The sequence below is a fragment of the Macaca mulatta genome, chromosome 12 (genome assembly GCF_049350105.2).
Source record: "Macaca mulatta isolate MMU2019108-1 chromosome 12, T2T-MMU8v2.0, whole genome shotgun sequence".
NCBI lineage: Eukaryota > Metazoa > Chordata > Mammalia > Primates > Cercopithecidae > Macaca > Macaca mulatta.
Genome location: NC_133417.1, coordinates 76839854 through 76862746, shown reverse-complemented (window position 1 = coordinate 76862746; position 22893 = coordinate 76839854). Strand labels below are relative to the sequence as shown.

Sequence of the window (22893 nt, the reverse complement as noted above, 5' to 3'; positions counted from 1 at the left end):
CAGCCTTTCACATAGCTGAGACTACAAGCGCAAACCACCATGAACAACTAATTTTTTAAAGTTTTTATAGAGATGGGGGTCTTACTTTGTTGCTCAGGCTCGTATCCAATTTCTGGGCTCAAGCCATCCTCCCACTTCAGCCTCCCAAAGTGCTAGAATTATAGGTGTGAGCCACTATGCCTGGCCTAATTTTTTAAAAAGCTATTAAAGTGTTTTGATGGCAACCAGGGAAACCAGAAATTACACAGTATTGAAAAAAATTACCATTAATTTTCTTAAGTGTGATAACAGTATTATGGGTATATACATATGAATGTCCATATATTAGGAGATACACTATAGGAAAGTGTCGTGATATTTAGATACCTCCTGTCAAATAATTCAGCAAAAATACACACATACTAAAGCAAATATGGCAAAATGTTAACTGTTGAATCAAGGTGTTAAATATACATGAGTATTGTTTTATTCTCTCAATTGTTCTGTGTTTAAAATTTTTCATAACAAAATTTAAAGAAAAAAAAGAGGTCTAGGCAAATGCAGCCAAATGTTAAGATTTGAAAAAGCAGAGTGATGGGATCACAGACATTGCTTAGTTTCCTTTTTTTTTTTTTGAGACAGATTCTCTCTCTGTCGCCCAAGCGGGGGAGTGCAATGGCATGATCTTGGCTTATTGCAACCTCCTCCACCTCCCGGGTTCAAGCGATTTTCTTGCCTCAGCCTCCCGAGTAGCTGGGATTACAGGCACCCACCACCCAAAAATTAGTGCCCAGCTAATTTTTGCATTTTTAGTAGAGATGGGGTTTCGCCATGTTGGCCAGGCTGGTTTCAAACTCCTGAGGTGATCCGCCCGCCTCAGCCTCCCAAAGTGCTGCGATTACAGGCAAAGTCACCATGCCCAGCCAGCACTGTATTTTTTTTATGCCTGTAATCGTTAAAAAAAAATAGTCAAGTATGTCCAGACTCATTAACCTAAAAATTCACAACTACTACATCTCTAGTGTTTGAAAATGTTTGGAAATATCTAGAAATTCTGAAAAATTAATTTTCAAATATAATATGTATATTACATGACATTTTGGTAGTGATGGGTAAAAAGACATAAAGAAAAGAACAAGTAATGAGTAAGAAAAGTTATCTTAAGCCTACTTATGATAATTATTTCTAAAATTCAGATTGGCCTTCTTCTGATGCCCGTCATCCAAATTAGTGAGTTTTAATATTTTAATATTTAATAATAAAAAATTAGGTCCACAGAAGACAGGAACTAAAAGTTGGTATTTAGCGGATTTAAGGTTCAATCAGTGTGACATATATATATGTTACTTGAGAACATGTATATAATGTGAACTTTCTCTAGGATATCAGAAACATTAAATATTTTCAAGTCTTTATAAGGCAGTTATGGCAGCACAGCAAACAAGCAACCCAAATGTCACAGGTGAATGATTAAATAAATTACAGTAAATACATGAAATGGCTTACATAATTATTAAACATGTTATCATGACAAACAGAAAAATGTTCACAATGCAAAGTGAACAGAACATGATATGGTAACCTCGATTTTATAAAAGAGAAACAATAGAAATGAATATATAATAAAAAATACTAGAAGAAAATAACCCAAATTATAATACAGAAGTAGGTATTTTGAGTGATGAATTATGGATAATTTTTATTTCATAAACTTCTATGTACTTTCCAAATTTTCTGCAAAATATGTATTACCCCGATACCCAGAAAAAATAAACAGTATAAAAAACTGAAACAATTCAAAATAAGTACTAAAAACCTATGTCACAGCTGGGCACAGTGGCTCACGCCTGTAATCCCAGCACTTTGGGAGGCTGAGGCAGGTGGATCACCTGAGGTCAGGAGTTCGAGACCAGCCTGGCCAACATGGTGAAGCCCCGTCTCTATTAAAATTACAAAACTTAGCTGGGTGTGGTGGTGTGCACCTGTAATCCCAGCTACTCGGGAGGCTGAACTAAGAGAATCGCTTGAACCCAGGAGGCAGAGGTTGTAGTGAGCCAAGATCAGGCCACTGCACTCCAGCCTGGGCAACAGAGCAAGACTCCATCTCAAAAAACAAAAACAAAAACAAATCTATGTCACTCACGCTTTTGTAGAAAAATGGAAGCTTGGTCTAGAATACTAAATGGCACCTTATTGCTCTATAGGAGGGGTCCCCAAACCCCATATATCGGTTTGTGGCCTGTTAAGAACCAGGCTGAACAGCAGGAAATGAGTAGTGGGTAACCTAGAAAAGCTTCATCTGTACTTAGTTGTTCCCCACTGCTTGCACTACTGCCTGAGTGCCACCTCCTATCAGATCAGCGGTGGCATTAGATTCTCATAGGAGCAAAAACCCTATTGAGAACTGCACATACAAGGGATCTAGGTTGAATGCTCCTTATGAGAATCTAATGCCCGATGATCTGAGGTGGAGCTGAGGCAGTGATACCAGCACTAGGGAGGGGATGCAAATACAGATTAATGTTAGCAGAGAGGTTTGACTGCATAGAGACCATAATAAATCAATTGCTTGCAGACTCATATGAAAACCCTATCAGCCCAGCCTGGCCAACAAGGAGAAACCCCGTCACTACTAAAAATACAAAACTTAGCCGGCCGTGGTGGCGCACACCTGTCATCACAGCTACTCCGGAGGCTGAGGCAGAAGAATCACTTGAACCCAGGAGGTGGAGGTTGGAGTGAGCCAAGATCGCGCCACTGCACTCCAGCCGGGGCAACACAGCGAGACTCCGTCTCAAAAACAAAAACAACAAAAAAACCCACCAACCATATCAGTGAGTAGTGAGTGGCTAGTGACAATTAAGCTGCATCTGGTGGCAGGCTTTATAGTGGCAAGTGAATTCATGTAGTTCCATTGTACAGCTGCATCTAGTGGCAGGCTTTAAGTCAGAGTCCAACATTTATTTTAGTCCCCATGTTGCCAACCCATTATTTTATTTGCCACTTCCATCTGTGACTCTTTCTCACACTGTACACTTGTCTCAGTCACAGTTTTGGTTAAGTCTTTTTGCTAACCCTAGCCAAAATGAGTAAAAAACAAATGTCACTGGAGAGCTTCTCTGAAAAAGGGGAAAGACCCAATGATGAGACAGCAGAAGACTCTAAGACTGCCAACAAAAATAAAGCTGCATGTAAAATACCAAGAGTCCTACTTAAATTATGGGTTCACTGTGACAGGTGATTCACATTCTCCAAGCTCTCTTTGTATAGTACATGGTGACCAGCTATCCAACAAAGCCACGAAACCTTCAAAACTGCTTAGTTACATGGAGACCAAGCACCCTGCATTAAAAGACAAGCCTTTGGAGTTCTCAAAAGAAAAAAACAAGAACATGAAGAATAGAAGCAATTTACTGAAGGCCACCACTTTGTCAAATGTGTCTGCACTGAGAGCATCATTCTCAATGGCTAATCACATTGCTAAAACTAAGAAGCCCTTTACTACTGGTGAAGAGTTGATCCTGCCTGCTGCTAAGGACATCTGTCATGAACTTTTAGGAGAGGCTCCAGTTCAAAAGGTGGCACATGTTCCTCCTTAGGCTCATACCATAACTAGAAGAATTGATGAAATAGCAGGGGATGCTGAGGCACAATTGTTAGAGAGGGGTGAGTCACCGTGGTGTACAACCCAGGCTGACGAGTCTACCAATGTGGACAACACGGCAACAACGCTTGTTTTTGTGCAATATATTTCAGGAGGATGTGCATGAGGATACGTTATGTATACTTCTTTTGCCAACCAATACCACACTGCAGAACTATTCAAGTCTTTGAATGATTACGTATCAGGAAAACTGAATTGGTCATTTTGTGTTGGTATATGCATGGACGAAGCGGCTGCCATGACTGAACAGCTTTCTGGTTTCATTATTCAGGTCAAAGAGGTCACCTTAACCGGACGCAGTGGCTCATGCCTGTGATCCCAGCACTTTGGGAGGCTGAGGTGTGAGGATCGCTTGAGTCCAAGAGTTTGAGACCAGCCTGGGCAACACAGTGATACCCTTTCCTCTACAAATAATAAAAAATTAGCTGGGTGTGGTGGCATGTGCCTGTAGTCCCGGGCAGAACTGCTTGAGCTCAGAAAGTTGAGGCCACAGTGAGCCATAACTGTGCCACAGCACACAGCTTGTGCAATAAAATGAGACTCTGTCTTAAAAAAAAAAAAAAAGAAAAGAAAAAGAAGTCGCTTCCAAATGTGAATCTATGCACTATTTCATCCATTGAGTAATGCTGGCTAGCTAAAAAATGTCACCTGAACTTAACATTTTGCAGGATGTAATTAAAATTATAAACCACATTAAAGTATATGCCCTTACCTCACACCTGTTCACACCACTCTGTGAGGAGATGGGCACAGAGCACAGAGCACACATATTTTCTCTTATACACAGAAGTGAGATAGCTTTCTAAAGGTAGATCACTGGCTAAAGTTTTTTAGTTACAACAGCCGCTCCAGAGATTTCTTTTAGAAAAACAGTCACCACCACGGGCAGCACATTTCAGTGACATAGAATGGGTCACAAAACTTGCTTATTTTTGCGACATATTCAACCTGCTTAACAAACTTGATCTATCACTTCAAGGGAGAACAACAATTGTGTTCAAGTTGGCAGATAGAGTGACTGCATTCAAAGCCAAAGTGGAAGTATGAGGGTGACAAGTGAACACTGGGATTGTTGACATGTTTCAAACATTAGCAGAGATTTTGAAAGGCCCTGGCTCACAAGGTCCTCTTACTCCCAGCTGGTGCACAATCACCTATCTCAGCTTTCAAAAGAGTTTGAGCATTATTTCCCAACCACAAAAGAACCCTGAACTGGGAAGGAATGGATCCGTGACCCATTTTTGAATAAGTCAAGTGAATCGACTTTGTCCGTGCTGGAACAGGGTCAACTGCTTGAGACTGCAAATGAAGGTGGCCTTAAAAGTGCGTTTGAAGCCGGGTGTGGTGGCTCACATCTGTAATCCCAGCACTCTAGAAGGCCGAGGCAGGCGAACTGCTTGAGCCCAGTGGTTCAAGACCAGCCTGAGCAACATGGCGAAACCCCGTCTCTACTAAAATTATAAAATTTAGTGGGGTTTGGTGGTATGTGCCTGTAGTCCCAACTACTTGGGAGGCTGAGGCATGAGAATCGCTTGAATCCAGGAAGTGGAGGTTGCAGTGAGCTGAGATCGTGCCACTGCAATCCAGTGTGGACAACAGAGTGAGACCTGTCTCAAAAAAAAAAAAAGTATTCAGACAACTTCAAATCTCCTTATGTTCTGAATTAAAATCAAGGCAGAACATCCTGAGATTGCCACAAAAGTACTGAAAAGCCCGCTTCCATTTCCAACATCTTATCTTCGTGAGGTAGGGTTTTCTGCAATGACAGCAACCAAAAGGAGATTACAGAGTAGACTGGACATAAGCAAAACACTTCAGGTGTCACTGTATCCATCACCCCCAGATGGGACTGTCTAGTTGCAGGAAAACAAGCTCAGGGTTTCCACTGATTCCACACTGAGGTGTATAATAATTTCATTATAATTACAATGTAATAATAGAAAAAGTGCACAATGAATGTAATGCAGTTGAATCATCCCAAAACCATTACCCCTAAGCACCCCCTCCCTGGTCTGAAGAAAAATTGTCTTCCACTAAACTGGTCCCTGGTGCCAAAAAAGTTGGGGACTGCTGCTATATAGAACATAGGGCCTGCAATGATTCTTCCTTTTGAATATATTTACTGTTGCTTCTTTCTTTCTTTTGTAGAGACAGAGTCTTGCTATGTTGCCCAGTCTGGTTTTGAACTCCTCCATCCTCAAGCAATCTTCCTGCCTTGGCCTCTCGAAGTGCTGGGATTTTAAGTGTGAGCCACCGTGCCTGCCCTGCCCTATTGCTTCTACTCTTAGATATGGTTCCTTTAAAGAGAGAGAATCAGTAGACAGATAGATAGATGGGGTCTTGCTCCCTTGCCCAGGCTGGAGGGCAGTGTGCAATCAAAGCTAACTGCAGCCTTGATCTCCTGTGCTTAAGCCTCCCAAGTAGCTGAGACAATAAGTGTGTGCCACACACTTGGCTAATTGTTTAATTTTTTTAAGAGACAAAGTCTCGCTATGTTGCTTAGGCTGGCCTCAAACTCCTGGCCTCAAGCGATCCTCCTCCTTCAGCCACCCTTTTTCCTACAGCTCAGTTACTATAATTATCCATCATGCTACTGCTATTTCAGAGTTACTAATGACTTTATTGTACAATTAGTGATGTTTTGCTTTTCTTCACTCTCGTTGAACTCCATAACAGTGGATGTTATTAAACTCTTTTTCTACCTGAAATATTATTATTCCTTTCTCACTTATATACTATCCTGATTTACTTCCTTGTTCTTCTGACTTAACCTGGTTTATTTAGCTTCCACTTCCTTAGATAATAGGCATTTTCCAAGACTTGGCCCTTGGTCTGCCCTTCTTTCAGTGTGTTTCTTTAAGAGTTCATCTTTTTTCCTGGCTTCAACTACCAGCAGCAACAGTACCACCAGAGCCAGCTTTCTCCTCCAATCTTTGGGTCTCTGTCAGTGGCACCACCTTTTACAGGCATGAACCACCATGTATGGCGATAAGTTCATATACTTTCTAGTTCTCAGAATCACTTCAGTAGTTTCTGGAGAGGCAAGATGTATGGAAGAAGATATAGTCTACATGTCTTATTAACCAAAAGTAAAATTAAGAAATCACCAAGGCACATTATTTTAATCAATTTTTAAAGCTTGTTTAATAAACACGTAAAAGTTCAAGACCAGCTTCGGCAACAGGGCAAAACTCCATCTCTACAAAAAATATAAAAATTTGCTGGGCGTGGTGGCACACACCTGTAGTCCCAGCTACTTGGGAGGCTGAGGTGGAAGGATCACTTGAGCCTGGGAGACAGAGTTTGCAATGAGCCGAGATCACACCATTGCACTCCAGTCTGGGCAACAGAGCCAGACCCTATCTCAAATAAATAAATAAATACTTAAGTATTTAACACATTTAATATATATGATCTATCAACAGGTGCTCATAATGCAGACATAAATGGATTCTGGCCCCCACAGGGCATAGTATCTAATTGTATTCTGGACTATATCTAAGTTTATTCATAATCCTGTGTTCTTTAAATAACTGAAATCTTAGCGTACTGCCCGATACATCCTTTCCTAGCCATGCTGAATTGAAAAACAAGCTTAATTATATAATTTTAAAACATAAGGGTGGCCCCAGTGTGCTGGCAACATTCCCATCAGCACAATCAATCTGCAAGATGAGGTATCTCAACATTAAATATTCCTTGGAGATGCCATAATTAATCCCATCACACTCTTTATTCCCATTAACAGCAGCCCAATTCTTAAAAATTCCCTTATCACTGGGATTCTCATCCCTATACAGTAGTATAAAACTACTCATCTAATTTCCCACCCCTTCCCAAATCATTGTGACCACTGTGAAACTCAGAAGTCAGTTACCACCAAAATTCTCCATAACCCCAACCTCTTTATCAAATGCTCTCCTATCCTGTGCTAACAGTTCTTTGGCACACATGGGTCTCCCCTAAGGATGCTCCTCTCTTACAGACCTCTCAGGTAGTGGTTGTTTTCTCTATCTTCATACTGCTAGAACAAGGTATCCTCCTTGCTCATTGCTGGTTTCAGACTAATGTCTCTCTCCCCACACCCTAAGAACAAACTGCTTTGAAGCTCATGCTCCATCTCTCTCCCTCATTCTTTGAATAATTTAGCTCCAGGCTCACTGCTGCACTTTCCAACACTACAACTGCCTTAAATCTTGGTAACTTCAAAATTAATGAAAATCAATCTTCCAATCCAGCCTTGGAGCTCCTTGATTCCTCCCCAAGAATTTTGTCTTTACTGTACCTTAGCCACTTATTCTCATGTTGTGCCCTAGCCTTTATTTATCATTGTTTACAATTACACCCCCTTAATCTCTATTTCAAACATTGTACTATCTTACCATCACCATTTATCTTCCTACCTCACTCCCTATACCCCCAATTCTTTTGTTTGTTTTTGTTTTTTGAGACAGGGTCTGGCTGTGTCACCCAGGCTGGAGTGTGGTGGCACAGTCAGTCACAGCTCACTGCAACCTCAACCTCCTGGGCTGAGGTGATCCTCCTGCCTCAGCCTCCTGAGTAGCTGGGACCACAAGCATGCACCACCACTCCCGGCTAATATTTTATTTTTTGTAGAAATGGGGTCTCCCTATGTTGCCCAAGCTGGTCTCAAACTCCTGGGCTAAAGTGATCCTCCTGTCTCGGCCTCCCAAAGTGCTGGCATTACAAGCATGAACTACCACACCCGACCATATCCCAATTCTAACAATTCTTAAACCCCCACCAAGACTTAAAATGAATTTTTTCTTTCTTTTTTTTTTTTTGAGACGGAGTTTCGCTCTTGTTGTCCAGGCTGGAATGCAATGGCACAATCTCAGCTCACAGCAACCTCAGCCTCCGAGGTTCAAGCGATTCTCCTGCCTCAGCCTCCCAAGTAGCTGGGATTACAGGCATGTGCCACCACGCCTAGCTAATTTTTTTATCTTCAGTAGAGATGGGGTTTCACCATGTTGGCCAGGCTGGTCTCGAACTTCTGACCTCGTGATCCACCTGCCTCAGCCCCCCAAAGTGCTGGGATTACAGGCATGGGCCACGGTGCCTGGCCACAATGAATTGATTTGAACATAATTTCACTGTCCCTCTTCTACTTCATATCTTCATTTTCCTCCCTTTCCAGTGCAGAATTCCACAGCCCATCAATATTATCACTCCATCCTAAATATCCTCAATCCCTTGCCCTTATTTTTTTTTTACAGCAGACTGGTTAAAAAAAAAAAAACCCACTCTAGGCTGGGCGCGGTGGCTCACGCCTGTAATCCCAGCAATTTGGGAGGCCGAGATGGGTGGATCACTTGAGGTCAGGAGTTTGAGACCAACCTGGCCAACATGGCGAAACCCTGCCTCTACTAAAAATACAAAAATTAACCGGGCGTGGTGGTGGGTGCCTGTAATCCCAAATACTTGGAAGGCTGAGGCAGGAGAATCGCTTGAACTCCGGAGGCGGAGGTTGCAGTGAGCCGAGATCGTGCCATTGCACTCCAGCCTGGATGACAAGACCAAAATTCCGTCTCAAAAAAAAAAACAAAACCTACTCTAGTCGAATTTGACTATATGTCTATTCTTTGTGGCACACTTTCATCTGGACATGACTGACCTCACTTTATATTCATGAGAACTTGAAGTGGGCCCTTAGTGCTACCTGACAATTGTAACAGTTCTCAAGTCTACTCACTCCTCCCACTCACCTAGATGACTATTTCCTCAAACCTCCAATGCCTTCTTCTATAAGCACATTCTGCACAGATGACCTTGCTTCCTATCTCACTTAGGAAACAGAAGCATTCAGAAAGAAACTGCACAAAATGCTTCCTCTACACCGTCTAGCTTACTGCAGCAATTCCTGTATACTCTCCTTCATCTTGTTATGGTAGAAATTCTCCATGCTCCTATCTAAGGCTAATCCTTCCATTGATTAATAAAATACTTCCCCCTCTTACATTGTCAAGGATATTACTCAACAAATACTCCCCTTCTCTGATACTCCCAGAAATACTCCTATATAATCTCCCTCTTCTCTGATAGATCATTGGCATCAGCATATAAACATGCTTTTATTTCTCACAGGTTTAAAACATTCTCATTTCTATATTAATATCTAACAAAGTAGACTTAAATATAAAGCAAGAAGGGTTAAAGAGGGGACAGAGATAAAGATGAAACATTTTATAATGAGTAAGGTCATTTCATCAAGAAGACATAGGAAGTCTAAATCTGTATGTACCTAATATCAGAGCTGCAAATACATCAAGCAAAAATTAATGACTGAAGACACAGACAATCCACAATTCCAGCTGGAGATTTCAACAGTTCTCTCAATTGTCATAATTGCTAGAAAGACAGTAAAAATATAAAAGACTTTAATACTATTATGTCAATTTACACTTATAGAACACTACATAAAACTGCAGAATATAAATTATTTTTCAGTACACCTAGAACACTGACCAAACAGATCCTATATGATGAGCTATAAAACAAGGCTCAATGAATTTAAAAGGACTGAAATAAGACTATATTGTCTGACCTTGACAGAATTAATTCAGAAATCAGTGACACTAAGACAGCTAGAAAAGTCCCAAATATTTGGAAATTAAGCAACACTCTTCTATATAACTCATGGGTCAAAAAAGAAGTCACAAGGGAAATTAAAAATATTTTGAATTGATCTATAATAAAAATAGAACATAACAGAATTGGTGGGATGCAACTATATCAATATTTAGCAGTAAATTTTTTTTTCTTTTTTTTTGAGATGGAGTCTTGCTTTGTCACCCAGGCTGGAGTGCAGTGACGCAATCTTAGCTCACTGCAACTAGAGGTAAATTTATTAACATTAATGCTAGTATTAGAAAAGGAAAGTTTAAAGTTTATATAGACATCTACTTTAAAAAGAAAGATCTTAAAAAGAGCAAATTAGACTAGGTAGGGTGGCTCATGCCTACAATCCTAACACTTTGGGAGGCCAAGGCAGGAGGATCACTTGAGCCTAGGAGTTTGAGACCACCCTGAGCAACACAGTGAGACTCCATCTCTACAAAAAAAAAAAAAAAAATATATATATATATATATAGCTGAGTGTGGTGGTGTACACCTGTAGTCCCAGCTACTTGGAAGGCTGAGGTGAGAGGGTCACTTGAGCCAGGAGGTTGAGGCTACAGTGAGCCATGATCACACCACTGCACTCTAGCCTGGGCAACAGAGCAAAACCTTGTCTCAAAAGGAGGGAAAAAAAGTTAACCCAAAGTCAGAAGAATGAAAGATTAAGAAAACAGATAAATAACAGACAAAGGCAATTGCTGAAAAGATCACTAAGACTGATAAACTTGTAGGGAGACATTAAAAGAGATAAAGAATTACCGATATCCCCAAGAAGGGATTATAGATTCTAGAGTCACTTATTTTATTTTATTTTGTTTTTTGAGACAGCGTCTGGCTATGTCACCCAGACTGGAGTGCAGTGGGGTGATCCTAGCTCACTATAACCTCCACTCCACCTCTCTGGCTCAAGTGATCCTCTCACCTCAGCCTCCCAAGTAGCTGGGACTACAGGTGCACACAACCATGCTTGGCTAATTTTAAAATTTTATTTTATCGACAAGGTCTCATTATATTGCCCAGGCTGGCCTTGAACTTTTGGGCTCAAGCAATCCTTCTGCCTTGGCCTCCCAAAGATCTGGGATTACATGTCTGAGCCACTGCACCTGGCTCTACAGTCATTTAGATGGTAACAGGGCAATACTGTAAACGACTTTCTGCCAAGAAAGTTAGATAAAATAGAGAAATGCTTTCAAAGACAAAAATTACCAAAACTGACATAAGAAACAGAAAATCAGAATAGTATTAAATCTATTTATTGGATTTATAGTTAAAAATCTTCAAAAAAAAGGCACATAAAACTTCACTGGTGAATACTACTGAACGTTTAAAGGAATAATGCAGTCTTATACAAATTCTTCCAGAAGACAGAGAAGAAACAGTTCCTAACTCATTTTATGAGGCCAGGAAACCTTGATACCAAAATCGAACAAAGATGTATGAAAAAAGAAATCATCAACTGTCATGAACAAGGGAGTCTTAACAAAACATCGCCAAGTCAAATCCAGCAAGGCAGAAAAAGGATAATATACTGGCATGCAAGGCTAATTTAACACTTAAAATCTCATCAATGTAATTCACATTATCAGAATTAAAGGAGAAAAATCTTATGATTATCTTGATAAAGAAAAAGCATTAGAATGTAACACTTTCATAATAAAAACCCTCACCAAACTAGGAATAGAAGGAAACTTCCTCAACCTGATAAAGGGCACATATGAAAAACCTATAGCTAACATCATAGTGAATGGTGAAAGGCTCAAAATTTTCCTACTTAAATTGGGAATAAGGCAAGGATGTCTGTTCTATCACTTCCATTTGACATTACAATAGAGGTTCTGGCCAGTGCAATAAATATGGCAAGAAAATGAAACATAGGTGGCTCTCCATATATGCAGGTTCCACATCCACTGATTCAACCAATTATGGATTAACATGAGATTGGTTGAAACCTCAAATACAGAATCTGCAGATACAAAGAGCTGACTGTACTATATGGCTATATTTTTCCCCCCTGAGACAAAGTCTTGCTTTGTCACCCAGGTTGGAGTGCAGTGGCACAATCTCAGCTCATTGCAACCTCCACCTCCTGGGCTCCAGAGATTCTCCTGCCTCAGCTTCCCAAGTAGCTGGGATTACAGGTGTGTGCCATCATGCCCAGCTAATTTTTGTATTCACCATGTTGACCAGGCTTGTCTTCTCGAACTCCTGACCTCGTGATCCACCTGCCTCAGCCTCCCAAAGTGCTGGTATTGCAGGCATGAGCCACCGCGCCCAGCTATATGGCTATCTATCTATCAAGACAGGTTCTCACTCTGTCACTCACACTGGAGAGCAGTGGCACAATCACAGCTCACTGCAGCCTGGAACTCTCGGGCTCAGGCAGATCCTCCCACCTCAACCTTCTGAGTAGCTGGACTACAGACACACACCACCATGCCTGGCTAATACTTGTATTTTTTGTAGAGATGGGGTTCTGCCATGTTGCTCAGGCTGGTCTCAAACTCCTGGGCTCAAGCAATCTACCTGCCTCAACCTCCCAAAGTGCTAGATTACAGATGTGATCCACCATGCCCAGCCACACTATGGCATTTTGTATAATGGACCAGAGCGTCGGCAGATTTTGGTATCCACAGGGGATCCTGGAACCAAATCCCTGAAGATACCAATGGACAACTGTATAAGACAAAGAAAAACTGTAATTTTCTTCATTAACAGGTAATGTGTGTGTGCAGGAAATCTGAAATAATCTACACTTAAAAAAAATACTACAGCTGGGTGTGGTGGCTTATACCTGCAACCCTAGCACTTTGGGAAGCTGAGGCAAGAGGATTGCTTGAGCCCAGGAGTTCAAGACCAGCATGGGCAACATAGTGAGGCCCCATCTCTAGGAAAAAAATTAAAAAAAAAAAAATTGCCAGGCATGGTGGCATGCACCTGTAGTCCCAGCTACTCAGGAGGCTGAGGTGGATTGCTTCAGCCTGGGAAGTCAAGGCTATGGTGAGCCACAATCATGCCACTGTACTCCAGGCTTGGTAATGGAGTGAGACACTCTCTCAGAAAAAGCCCAGAATACAAAACACTATAATAAGTGAATTCAGCAAGGTTGCAGGATACAAAACAATTACACAAACTGTGCCATTATGTGTGCATGTATATGCACATGCACACACATAAAACAAGCAATTGGAAGAGAAAATTTTGAAAGTATATCATTTTTAGGTCAGGCACAGTGGCTCACATCTGTAATAGTACTTTGGGAGACCGAGGTGGGCAGATCATTCGAATCCAGAGTTCAAGACCAGTCTGGGTAACTTGGCAAAACCCTGTCTCTACAAATAAATACAAAAGTTAGCCAGGCATGGTGGTGTATGCCAAGTTTTAGCTACTCAGGAAGCTGTGGTAAGAGGATCACTTGGGCCCGGAGGCAGAGGTTGCAGTGAGTGGAGATCGTTCTACTGCGCTTCATTCTGGGTGGCAAAGTGAGAACATGTCACACACAAAAAATTAAAAAGTATACCATTTTTAAGAGCATCAACAATCAAAAGATGTAGATTTACTCAGATAAATGTAACAAAATACACGCAAGACTGAAAACCCGAAACATTTCTAGAACACAGAAATATGTCATGTTCATATACTGGAAGGCTCAATGTTATTAAGATAGCAATTCTCCCCACTAAAAAAATTCATTTTTAGATTCAATGTAACCTTAACTAAGTCAGAACTTTTTAAATAGAAATTAACCACCTGATTCCAAAATGTATACAGAAATAAGGTCAAGAATAATCAAAACAATCTTGAAAAAATAAAGATGTGGGACTCACACTACCAGGACTCACTAGAAAGTTACACTAATCCAGACAGTACGATATTGGCAGAAAAACAGACAATGGATGAGAAAAGTCCAGATGCAGATCCACACGTGGAAGTTCAATTTATTTTTGTTAAAGCACCAAGGCATTCACACAAATTATACTGAAACAAGTGGATATCCACATGGAAAAACAAACCTTAATCCCCGTCCTCATATTGAACATGAAAAATAACATGAGATGAATCATGGACATAATTTTAATAAGCTAAAACTAAAAACCTTCCAGAAGAAAACATTAAGAGAGCTTCATTATCTCCTTGGGGTAGACAAAGATATTAGGTATGAACCAGAAAACACTAATAGAAATTTTTAAAATTAATAAACTGGACATGATTAAAACTAAAAACTTCTGGTTATCAAAAAAAAGCTTAGAATATGAACAGGCAAGCCACAAACTGAGAGAAAAATGTGCACAAAACATGTAATCTGCATAAAGGACTCATCCAGAATATGTAGGTAAATACAACTAATAACAAAAAGACAAATAACCTAATTTTTTTTTTTTTTTTTTTGAGATGGAGTCTCACTCTGTCGCCCAGGCTGGAGTGCAGCGGAGTGATCTTGGCTCATGCAAGTTCTGCCTCCCGGGTTCATGCCATTCTCCTGCCTCAGCCTCCCAAGTAGCTGGGACTACAGGCACCCGCCACCACGCCCAGCTAATTTTTTGTATTTTTAGTAGAGACGGGGTTTCACTGTGTCAGCCAGGATAGTCTTGATCTGACCTCGTGATCCGCCTGCCTCGGCCTCACAATGTGCTGGGATTACAGGTGTGTAATCCTGCGCCCGGCCCCCAATTTTAAAATGGGCAAAAGATGTGAATACATGAGTCCAAAAGGAGATAGTCAATAACCACATTAAAAAAAAAAAATCCTTAATAGCATTAGTTATCAGGGAAAGGTAAATTAAAATCTATTTAAACTTTACAACCACTATGAAGTACTACTAACAAAGAAATACTACTACATACCCAGAAGAATGCCTAAAACTTAAAAAACTGACAACATCAAATGTTGGTGAGAATATGTAATAACCAAAATTCTAATACACAGTTGATGTGAGTATAAAAGTATTTGGAAGTCAGTATGGCAAGTATCCCCTAAAGTTAAACATACAAATACCCTACTGACCCAGCAAATCCACAGCTAGGAATTTATCCAAAATAAAATCATATGTCCACAAAAAAACTCATACAGTAACAGCCAAAAACTAGAAACAACCCAAATATCTATTAGCTGGTGAATAATGATGTATCCAACAACAGAACAGTATTCAGCAATAAAAAGGAGTGAACTGCCGGACACGGTGGCTCACGCCTGTAATCCCAGCACTTTGGGAGGTCGAGGCAGGCGATCATGAGGTCAGGAGTTTGAGACCAGCCTGGCCAACATAGTGAAACCCCGTCTCTACTAAAAATACAAAAGAATTAGCCAGGCATGGTGGCGGGCGCCTGTAATCCCAGCTACTCCAGAGGCTGAGGCAGGAGAATCGCTTGAACCCAGAAGGTAGAGATTATAGTGAGCCGCAATCATGCCACTGTACTCTCAGGCAACAGCGTAAGAGTCCATCTCAAAAAAAAAAAAAAAAAAAAAATATTGGGGAATGAACTACTGGTACAGACAACATATGATGTACCTCATAAAAATTATGCTTAATGAAACAAGCCAGTCACAAAGCCAGTATATATGGTATAATTCCATTTATATAAAGTGCTAGAACATGGAAAGCTAATTTTGGACAAAGAAATGAGACTGTAGTCACCTTGCAGGTGGCAGGGACAGAATGGTAAGGAACAAAGTTCTATCTCCTAAGCCTGCTCTCATTAATGTTAGAGCAATACTAACAGCAATGAGTTCATCTAGCACCTAGATCTTGGCTTCAGCACCCAGATCTTGGCTTTTAAATACCATTTCCTGTGGATGGGTGTGATGGCTCATGCCTGTAATCCCAGCACTTTGGGAGGCCAAGGTGGGCAGATCACCTGAGGTCAGGAGTTCGGGACCAGTCTGGCCAACATGCTTAAACCCTGTCTCTACTAAAAATACAAAAATCAGCTGGGTGTGGTGGCAGGCACCTGTAATCCCAGCTACTTGGGAGGCGGAGGCACGAGAACCAGTTAAACCCAGGAGGCAGAGGTTTCAGTGAGCCAAGACCGCATCACTGCACTCCAGCCTGGGTGACAAGAGTGAGACTCCATCTCAAAATAAAAAACCATTTCCGGGCTGGGCGCAGTGGCTCACGTCTGTAATCCCTGCACTTTGGGAGGCCGAGGCAGGTGGATCATGAAGTCAGAAGATCGAGACCATCCTGGCTAACACAGTGAAATTCCGTCTCTATTGAAAATACAAAAAATTAGTCGGGCGCGGTGGTGGGCACCTGTAGTCCCACCTACTTGGGAGGCTGAGGCAGGAGAATGGTGTGAACCCAGGAGGCGGAGCTTGCAGTGAGCCGAGATCGCGCCACTGCACTCCAGCCTGGGCTACAGAGCGAGACTCCATCTCAAAAAAAACAAAAACAAAAACAAAAACAAAACCAAAACCATTTCTTGACTGGGTGCAGTGGCTCACGCCTGTAATTCCAGCACTCTGGGAGACCGAGGCAGGTGGATCACTTGGTCAGTTTGAGACAACCAACATGGCGAAACCTCATCTCTACTAAAAACACAAAAAAATTACCTGGGCCTGGTAAGCACATGCCTATAATCCCAGCTACTAGAGAGGCTAAGGCACAAGAATTACTTGAATCCGGGAGGCAGAGGTTACAGTGAGCCAAGATCGCACCACTGCACTCCACCTCGGCGACTGAGTGAGACTCTCTCTCTAAAATAAAATAAAATGACATTTCCTACTAAAAGAAACTAGGGATCCTTGGAGAAATGGCTGATTCCAAGGCTGGGACAGAGATAACAGATGACAGGATGTTCCAAGGTAATCAAGGTATCAAAGAATGAAGTAATCGCAAAATGAGGGGATATGTAAAAAATACAGAGATCCCAGCAACCACGTCGTCACTCTGCTCAGCCCTTATCAAGTATTTTCTATATGTCAAGGAGTTTAAACACTTTACTGGCATTTAACTCCATATTTAATCTTTGTAACTACTGTGAAGTACTATTAACAATGAGGAAATTCAGGCATAGAAAGTAATGCAACCAGGAATCATGAGCATATATTATTTTTCACTTGTTCTAAGTGTAAAATTTTAGCAAATTTAGAGCTGTGCCACAATCTAACTTTCAAACATTTCCATCATTCCCAAAAGAAACGTCAGGCCCATTTGTAGTTACTCTGTGCTCCTACCTCTAGCCCCAGGCAACCACTACTTTCTGTCTCTATGGATTTGTCTTTTCTGAACATTTCATACAAACAGAATTACTTAATATATAGTGTTTTTGTTTAGTTTCTTTCACTTAGCACAATCTTTTTAAGGTTCATTGCAATAGGTATCAGAATTTCATTCCTTCTTGTTGTCAAATACTATTCCATAGTATAGCTATACTATATCCATTTACCAGCTGATATATATCTAGGTTTTTTACATTTTTTTGCTATTGTGAATAATGCGTCTATGAACATTCATGTACAAGTTTTTGCATGAACTACATTTTCATTTCTCTACCGTAGACAGATACCTGGCAGTACAACTCCTGGGTCATATAATTCATCTATGTTTAACTTCTTAAGAAACTGTCAAACCAGGAGGGGTGCTGTGGCTCACAGCTATAATCTCAACACTTTGGGAGGCCAAGCCAGGGGACTGCTTGAAGCCAAGAGTTCAAGATCAGCCTGGACACACAGAAACGTAAGGTCCATCTCTATGAAAAAATTTATAAGTGGTGGCTCATGCCTGTAATCCCAGCACTTTGGGAGGCCGAAGTGGACGGATCACCAGAGGTTGGGAGTTCGAGATCAGTGTGACCAACATGAAGAAACCCTGTCTCTACTAAAAATACAAAAAATTAGCCGGGCATGGTGGTGCATGCCAGTAATCCCAGCTACTTGGAAGGCTGAGGCAGGAAAATCACTAGAACCCAGGAGGTGGAGGTTGCGGTGAGCTGGGATTGCACCACTGCACTCCAGCCTGAGCAACAAGAGCGAAACTCCATCTCAAAAAAAAAAACAAAAAAAACCAAATTTATAAAAGTTAGCCAGGCTTGGGTGGTGCACACCTATGGTCTCCCAGCTACTTGGCAGACTGAGGGAGAAGGATTGCCTGATGCCAGGGGTTGGAGGTGGCAGTGAGCTATGACCATGCCATGGCACTACAGCCTGGGTGACAGAGTGAGACCCTGTCTCTTTAAAAAAGAAAGAGAGAAAGAAAAAAAGGGGGGGAGGGGAGGAAAGGAAAGAAGAGAAGGAAGGAAAGAAAATAAAAAAGACAAAGAAAAGAGCCAAACTGTTTTCCCAAGTAGTTGTATCACTTTACATTCCCACCAGCAATATACAAGTGTTTTTTCCTACATCCTCACCAATGTTTGCTATTGTTTATTATTCTTACAGGCAAAAACGTTAAAAATATTTTTAAGAAGCTGAAACTATACATACTTACTACTTTTTGCCCCACCGTCTTTCCTTTTTACATAAAATTCTGTCACCTTTCAAACGTCTACCCCTTCCATGACATAAATCAAGACTGAATAAAATCTGAGTATGTTCAATAAATGCAGAAAACTATACATTTGCATAAATAACTGCTCTTACATAAAATTTTACTTCAAATTTAAAATGAAAGATTATATATACACACACAGTATGTACATAATATTACTTAGAAATGGCATACATACCTAATTTTAGTTCAATTGCTGTGTTGGTGTTACATTTGTACTCTGCCAGTTTCTTCTCCACTGCACTCTTATATTCTACCAAAAATTTCTCCATAGCACCAAATCCTAAGAGAAAAGGTTTTTAAAACGTTTAATTGGAAGTGATTTAAATCGTCCAACTTACAATAGGGTTATTAGAAGTGGAATAGGGGTATGATTTAAAACATGCTGACAGATCATAAAAGCACAAGTCATTCTCCACATACTCTTAAATAAATGTATTAAGAATGCCAGCCGGGCACGGTGGCTCACACCTGTAATACCAGCACTTTGGGAGGTCGAGACGGGTGGATCATGAGGTCAGGAGTTCATGGTCAGCCTGGCCAAGATAGTGAAACCCGTCTCTACCAAAAATACAAAAATTAGCCAGGCACGGTGGCAGGTGCCTGTAATCCCAGCTACTTGGGAGGCTGAGGCAGGAGAATCTCTTGAACCCGGGAGGCAGAGGCTGCAGTGAGCTGAGATCACGCCACTGCCCTCTAGCCTGGGCGACAGAGCAAGATTCCGTCTCAAAAAAAAAAAAAAAAAAAGGTGCCTCATTACAAAACAGAAAAAGAAATCACTTTTGAGATACAAGTTTATAAACTAGGCATACTTAATATAAATGAATAAACCTGAAAATTAACATGATAGATTACTAACATTTCTGAACATTTACTAATACAAATAATCTGCTAAGATTTATACCTAAGTCGTCTTTTTCATTATAAGATGTAAAAAGCAAAATGAGAATGTCCTCTGATAATTATGACAGTACTTCATTTTAAGTATTGGAAAAAGTCTACCAGAGTGCTTCAGATAAGGAAATGATAATGCATGGAATGTCTCAAGAAGAATACACAAATATCTGGTAACCACAGTTACCCTAGGTAAGAAAGAAGGAAGAGGAACAGGGGCACAAAGAAAACATCTTTCCACTGTATTAAATATTTAAAAATCATGTGTGCCTAAAGTCATAAACTGTGAGCTACTGGCACAATAAAGTAGTTTTACTACAAAGTGGTTACTCAATAATATATATAATAAATAACACTAGAAGATATCACTATCAAAAGAAACTTTCAAGGTAACAAATCTCCTGACAAAATGAATATAAAGATTAGTAAAAATGGGCCCGGCGGCCGGGCGCGGTGGCTCAAGCCTGTAATCCCAGCACTTTGGGAGGCCGAGACGGGTGGATCACGAGGTCAGGAGATCGAGACCATCCTGGCGAACACCGTGAAACCCCGTCTCTACTAAAAAATACAAAAAAAAAAAACTAGCCGGGCGAGGTGGCGGGCGCCTGTAGTCCCAGCTACTCGGGAGGCTGAGGCAGGAGAATGGCGTAAACCTGGGAGGCGGAGCTTGCAGTGAGCTGAGATCTGGCCACTGCACTCCAGCCCGGGCTACAGAGCGAGAGTCTGTCTCAAAAAAAAAAAAAAAAAAAAAAAAAAAAAAAAAAAAATGGGCCCGGCGCGGTGGCTCACGCCTGTAATTTCAGCACTTTGGGAGGCCAAGGCAGGGGGATCACGAGGTCGAGATGGAGATCATCCTTGCCAACATGGTGAAACCCCATCTCCACTAAAAATACAAAAATTAGCTGGACGTGGTGGTGCGCGCCTGTAGTCTCAGCTACTCCAGAGGCTGAGGCAGAAGAATTGCTTGAATCTGGAAGGCAAAGGTTGAGGAGATCGCACCACTGTACTCCAGTCTGGTGACAGAGCAAGACTCAGAGTCTCCGAAAAAAAAAAAAATTAGTAAAATTTCAGGCAGAAAAAAGCCATAAGCAAAAAGTAAAAATGGGTACAATGATGTGCTAGATGTGCTATGAACTTCAATAAGGGGTTAAAACACACACACAGAAAATGGGAGACTTGAAGCAGTATAGATTAATAGTTTGGAGTCAGAATTTCTGGATTCTGACTATTTCACACACTTACTGAGCTAGTGAGCTCAGTGAACTAGAGTACATTACTTAATCCCGCTGACCCTAATCTACAGAACTAAGATTACAGAATTTACTTCGAGGAATGTAAGCAACAAAATTTAACCTGCGAAATCATATATTAGCTTAATCCGCACAATTCTGTAAGTAGGTATTATATCAACTCCACTTTATATTCAGAAGTTCAGGCTTAGAAAGAGGTTGAGTTGAAGGGCATCCAACTACTAAATGATGGGCCCCAAATTCGAATTTAGATGTAATTCTTAACGTATGTCCTCCCTCTTCTGTTGTACTTCAAGATCCTACAATTTCTATCTGGTAAAAAGTCCTTCTTTGAACATCTCTAGAGCTCACACAACAGCTCATCTATCCCACATATCCATAAAAATGGAGACTACGAGGAATGCCCTGTAAAGAGATGATAAAAGCAACAGAGGCCAGCGAAGTGGCCCAATCCTGTAATTCTAACACTGTGAGAAGCAGAGGCGAGAGGATGGCTTGAGGCCAAGAGTTCCAGACCAGCCTGACGCAATACAGCCAGACCCCGTCTCTAAAAGGTTTTTAAAAAGTGTTTTTTTTAGCCGAATGTTGTGGTGCATGCCTGTAGTCCTAGCTACTCGGGAGGCTGAGGCAAGAGGATAGCTTGAGCGTAGAAGGAGTTGGAGGCTGCCGGGAACTATGATTGTTGCACTCCAGACTGGGCGACAGAGAGACCCTGTCTCAGGAAAAAGAAACTGTCCATAACTTCAAAAGATAAGTAATCGAAAAAAATAATCACACCAAAACAGCCTTAATACACGTACAAAGTAATAGCAATTATACATTATTAAATGTTGTAAGTTGAAGGGACGCTAGAATGTACTCAAGAGAATTGTATTATAGTAGTCCAACCCTAAAAGAGAAGGGAGGAGTTCAGGAACAAAGTCTTTCTCAAAAGGCATCTAAATACGATCCTCGGAATACTAAAGTGTGAGAGATTAAGGAGACGATTATGAAGTCAGTCGAGATCCAAGTGGGAGCGCTAGAGCAGGGCAAGTCAGCAATGCGCTAGCTCAGAAGTTGACTGTATTGGAAGGTAGACGGAGACCTGGAAGAGGAGGAGATCTGAGCATTAAAATCAGCTGGCGGGAACAGGACCAGATGTACAAGATCTGAAGCAAGCAGCAGTGGACAAAAGGAATGGGAAGAGAAACAGGCCCCAAGGCATGTGGCATTTTACAAGCTCAAATCTTGACGCTTTCCCCCGGCCTCTTCGGCCCTCGGTAGGGGCCGGGGTGCTCGCAAAAGGCGCAGAACCCCAAGCAGCTGGGGGCGGGGGCGCGGACCGCGGCCAACAGGGAGCTGCTGGGCTGAGAGTTCCGCGCTTCCGGTCCCAAGCAGGCCTTCTGGAACCCAGGCTACAGCCCGAAAGTTCCAGGCGGGCATTGTCACCACCGTCTCAGCGTTCTATCCCAGATCTGGCCGCCTCCTCCCCTTGGTAAACTTTTCCCGGGAACTTACCCGCCATTTCCGAGCTACGAGCACCCGCGGCTGAGGAAGGACGAATCAACCCGCGCGCTCCCGGGCCGGAAGTGACCGCACAGTCTGACACATTGTCCCCGCCCACTCCCAGCGTGACGTTAGCCAATTAAAGGAGGCGTGTCCAGGAGCCCGGCGGCGGAAGCGCCTCAGGAGGCGGGGCTAACGCGGAGAAGTCTGCACGGGCCGTTAGCTGTGCGAATTGCCTAGCCAGTGCGAATGCTGTCGGCCGCTTTGCAGGCCTGAAGTGGAGAAGGAGGCCGCAAATGAACCTTCGCGGTTGAGATGCTCTCCGGACCTAGGAAAGTTTCTCTGGGGTTGATTTGATCAATACAGACAGTTTACGCCTGTTTTCCTTACCCGTCCCTGAGATGTTTTGGAGACTGGCTGAAAATCTTTCCTCTTGGCCTGGACAGTGCATCCAAACACTTGAGACCTGTGGGCAATTTTACCCTAGGTAAGATTTTACCTAG

At 41.7% G+C, this 22893-nt stretch overlaps 1 protein-coding gene across 1 annotated transcript in view; it reads right to left on the bottom strand.

The window, feature by feature from the left end:
* The window catches only part of HAT1 (histone acetyltransferase 1), a 68080-nt gene extending 45605 nt beyond the window's left edge, over window positions 1-22475 (bottom strand). Inside the window, exons 1-2 of the mRNA XM_002808011.4 lie at window positions 22403-22475; window positions 18940-19044 (exon numbers count right to left, since the gene is read on the bottom strand). Of these exons, the coding sequence (XP_002808057.2) occupies window positions 18940-19044; window positions 22403-22409 (112 nt within the window). The 5' untranslated portion in view covers window positions 22410-22475. The remainder of the gene's footprint in view (window positions 1-18939; window positions 19045-22402) is intronic.
* Window positions 22476-22893: the final 418 nt, after the last annotated feature.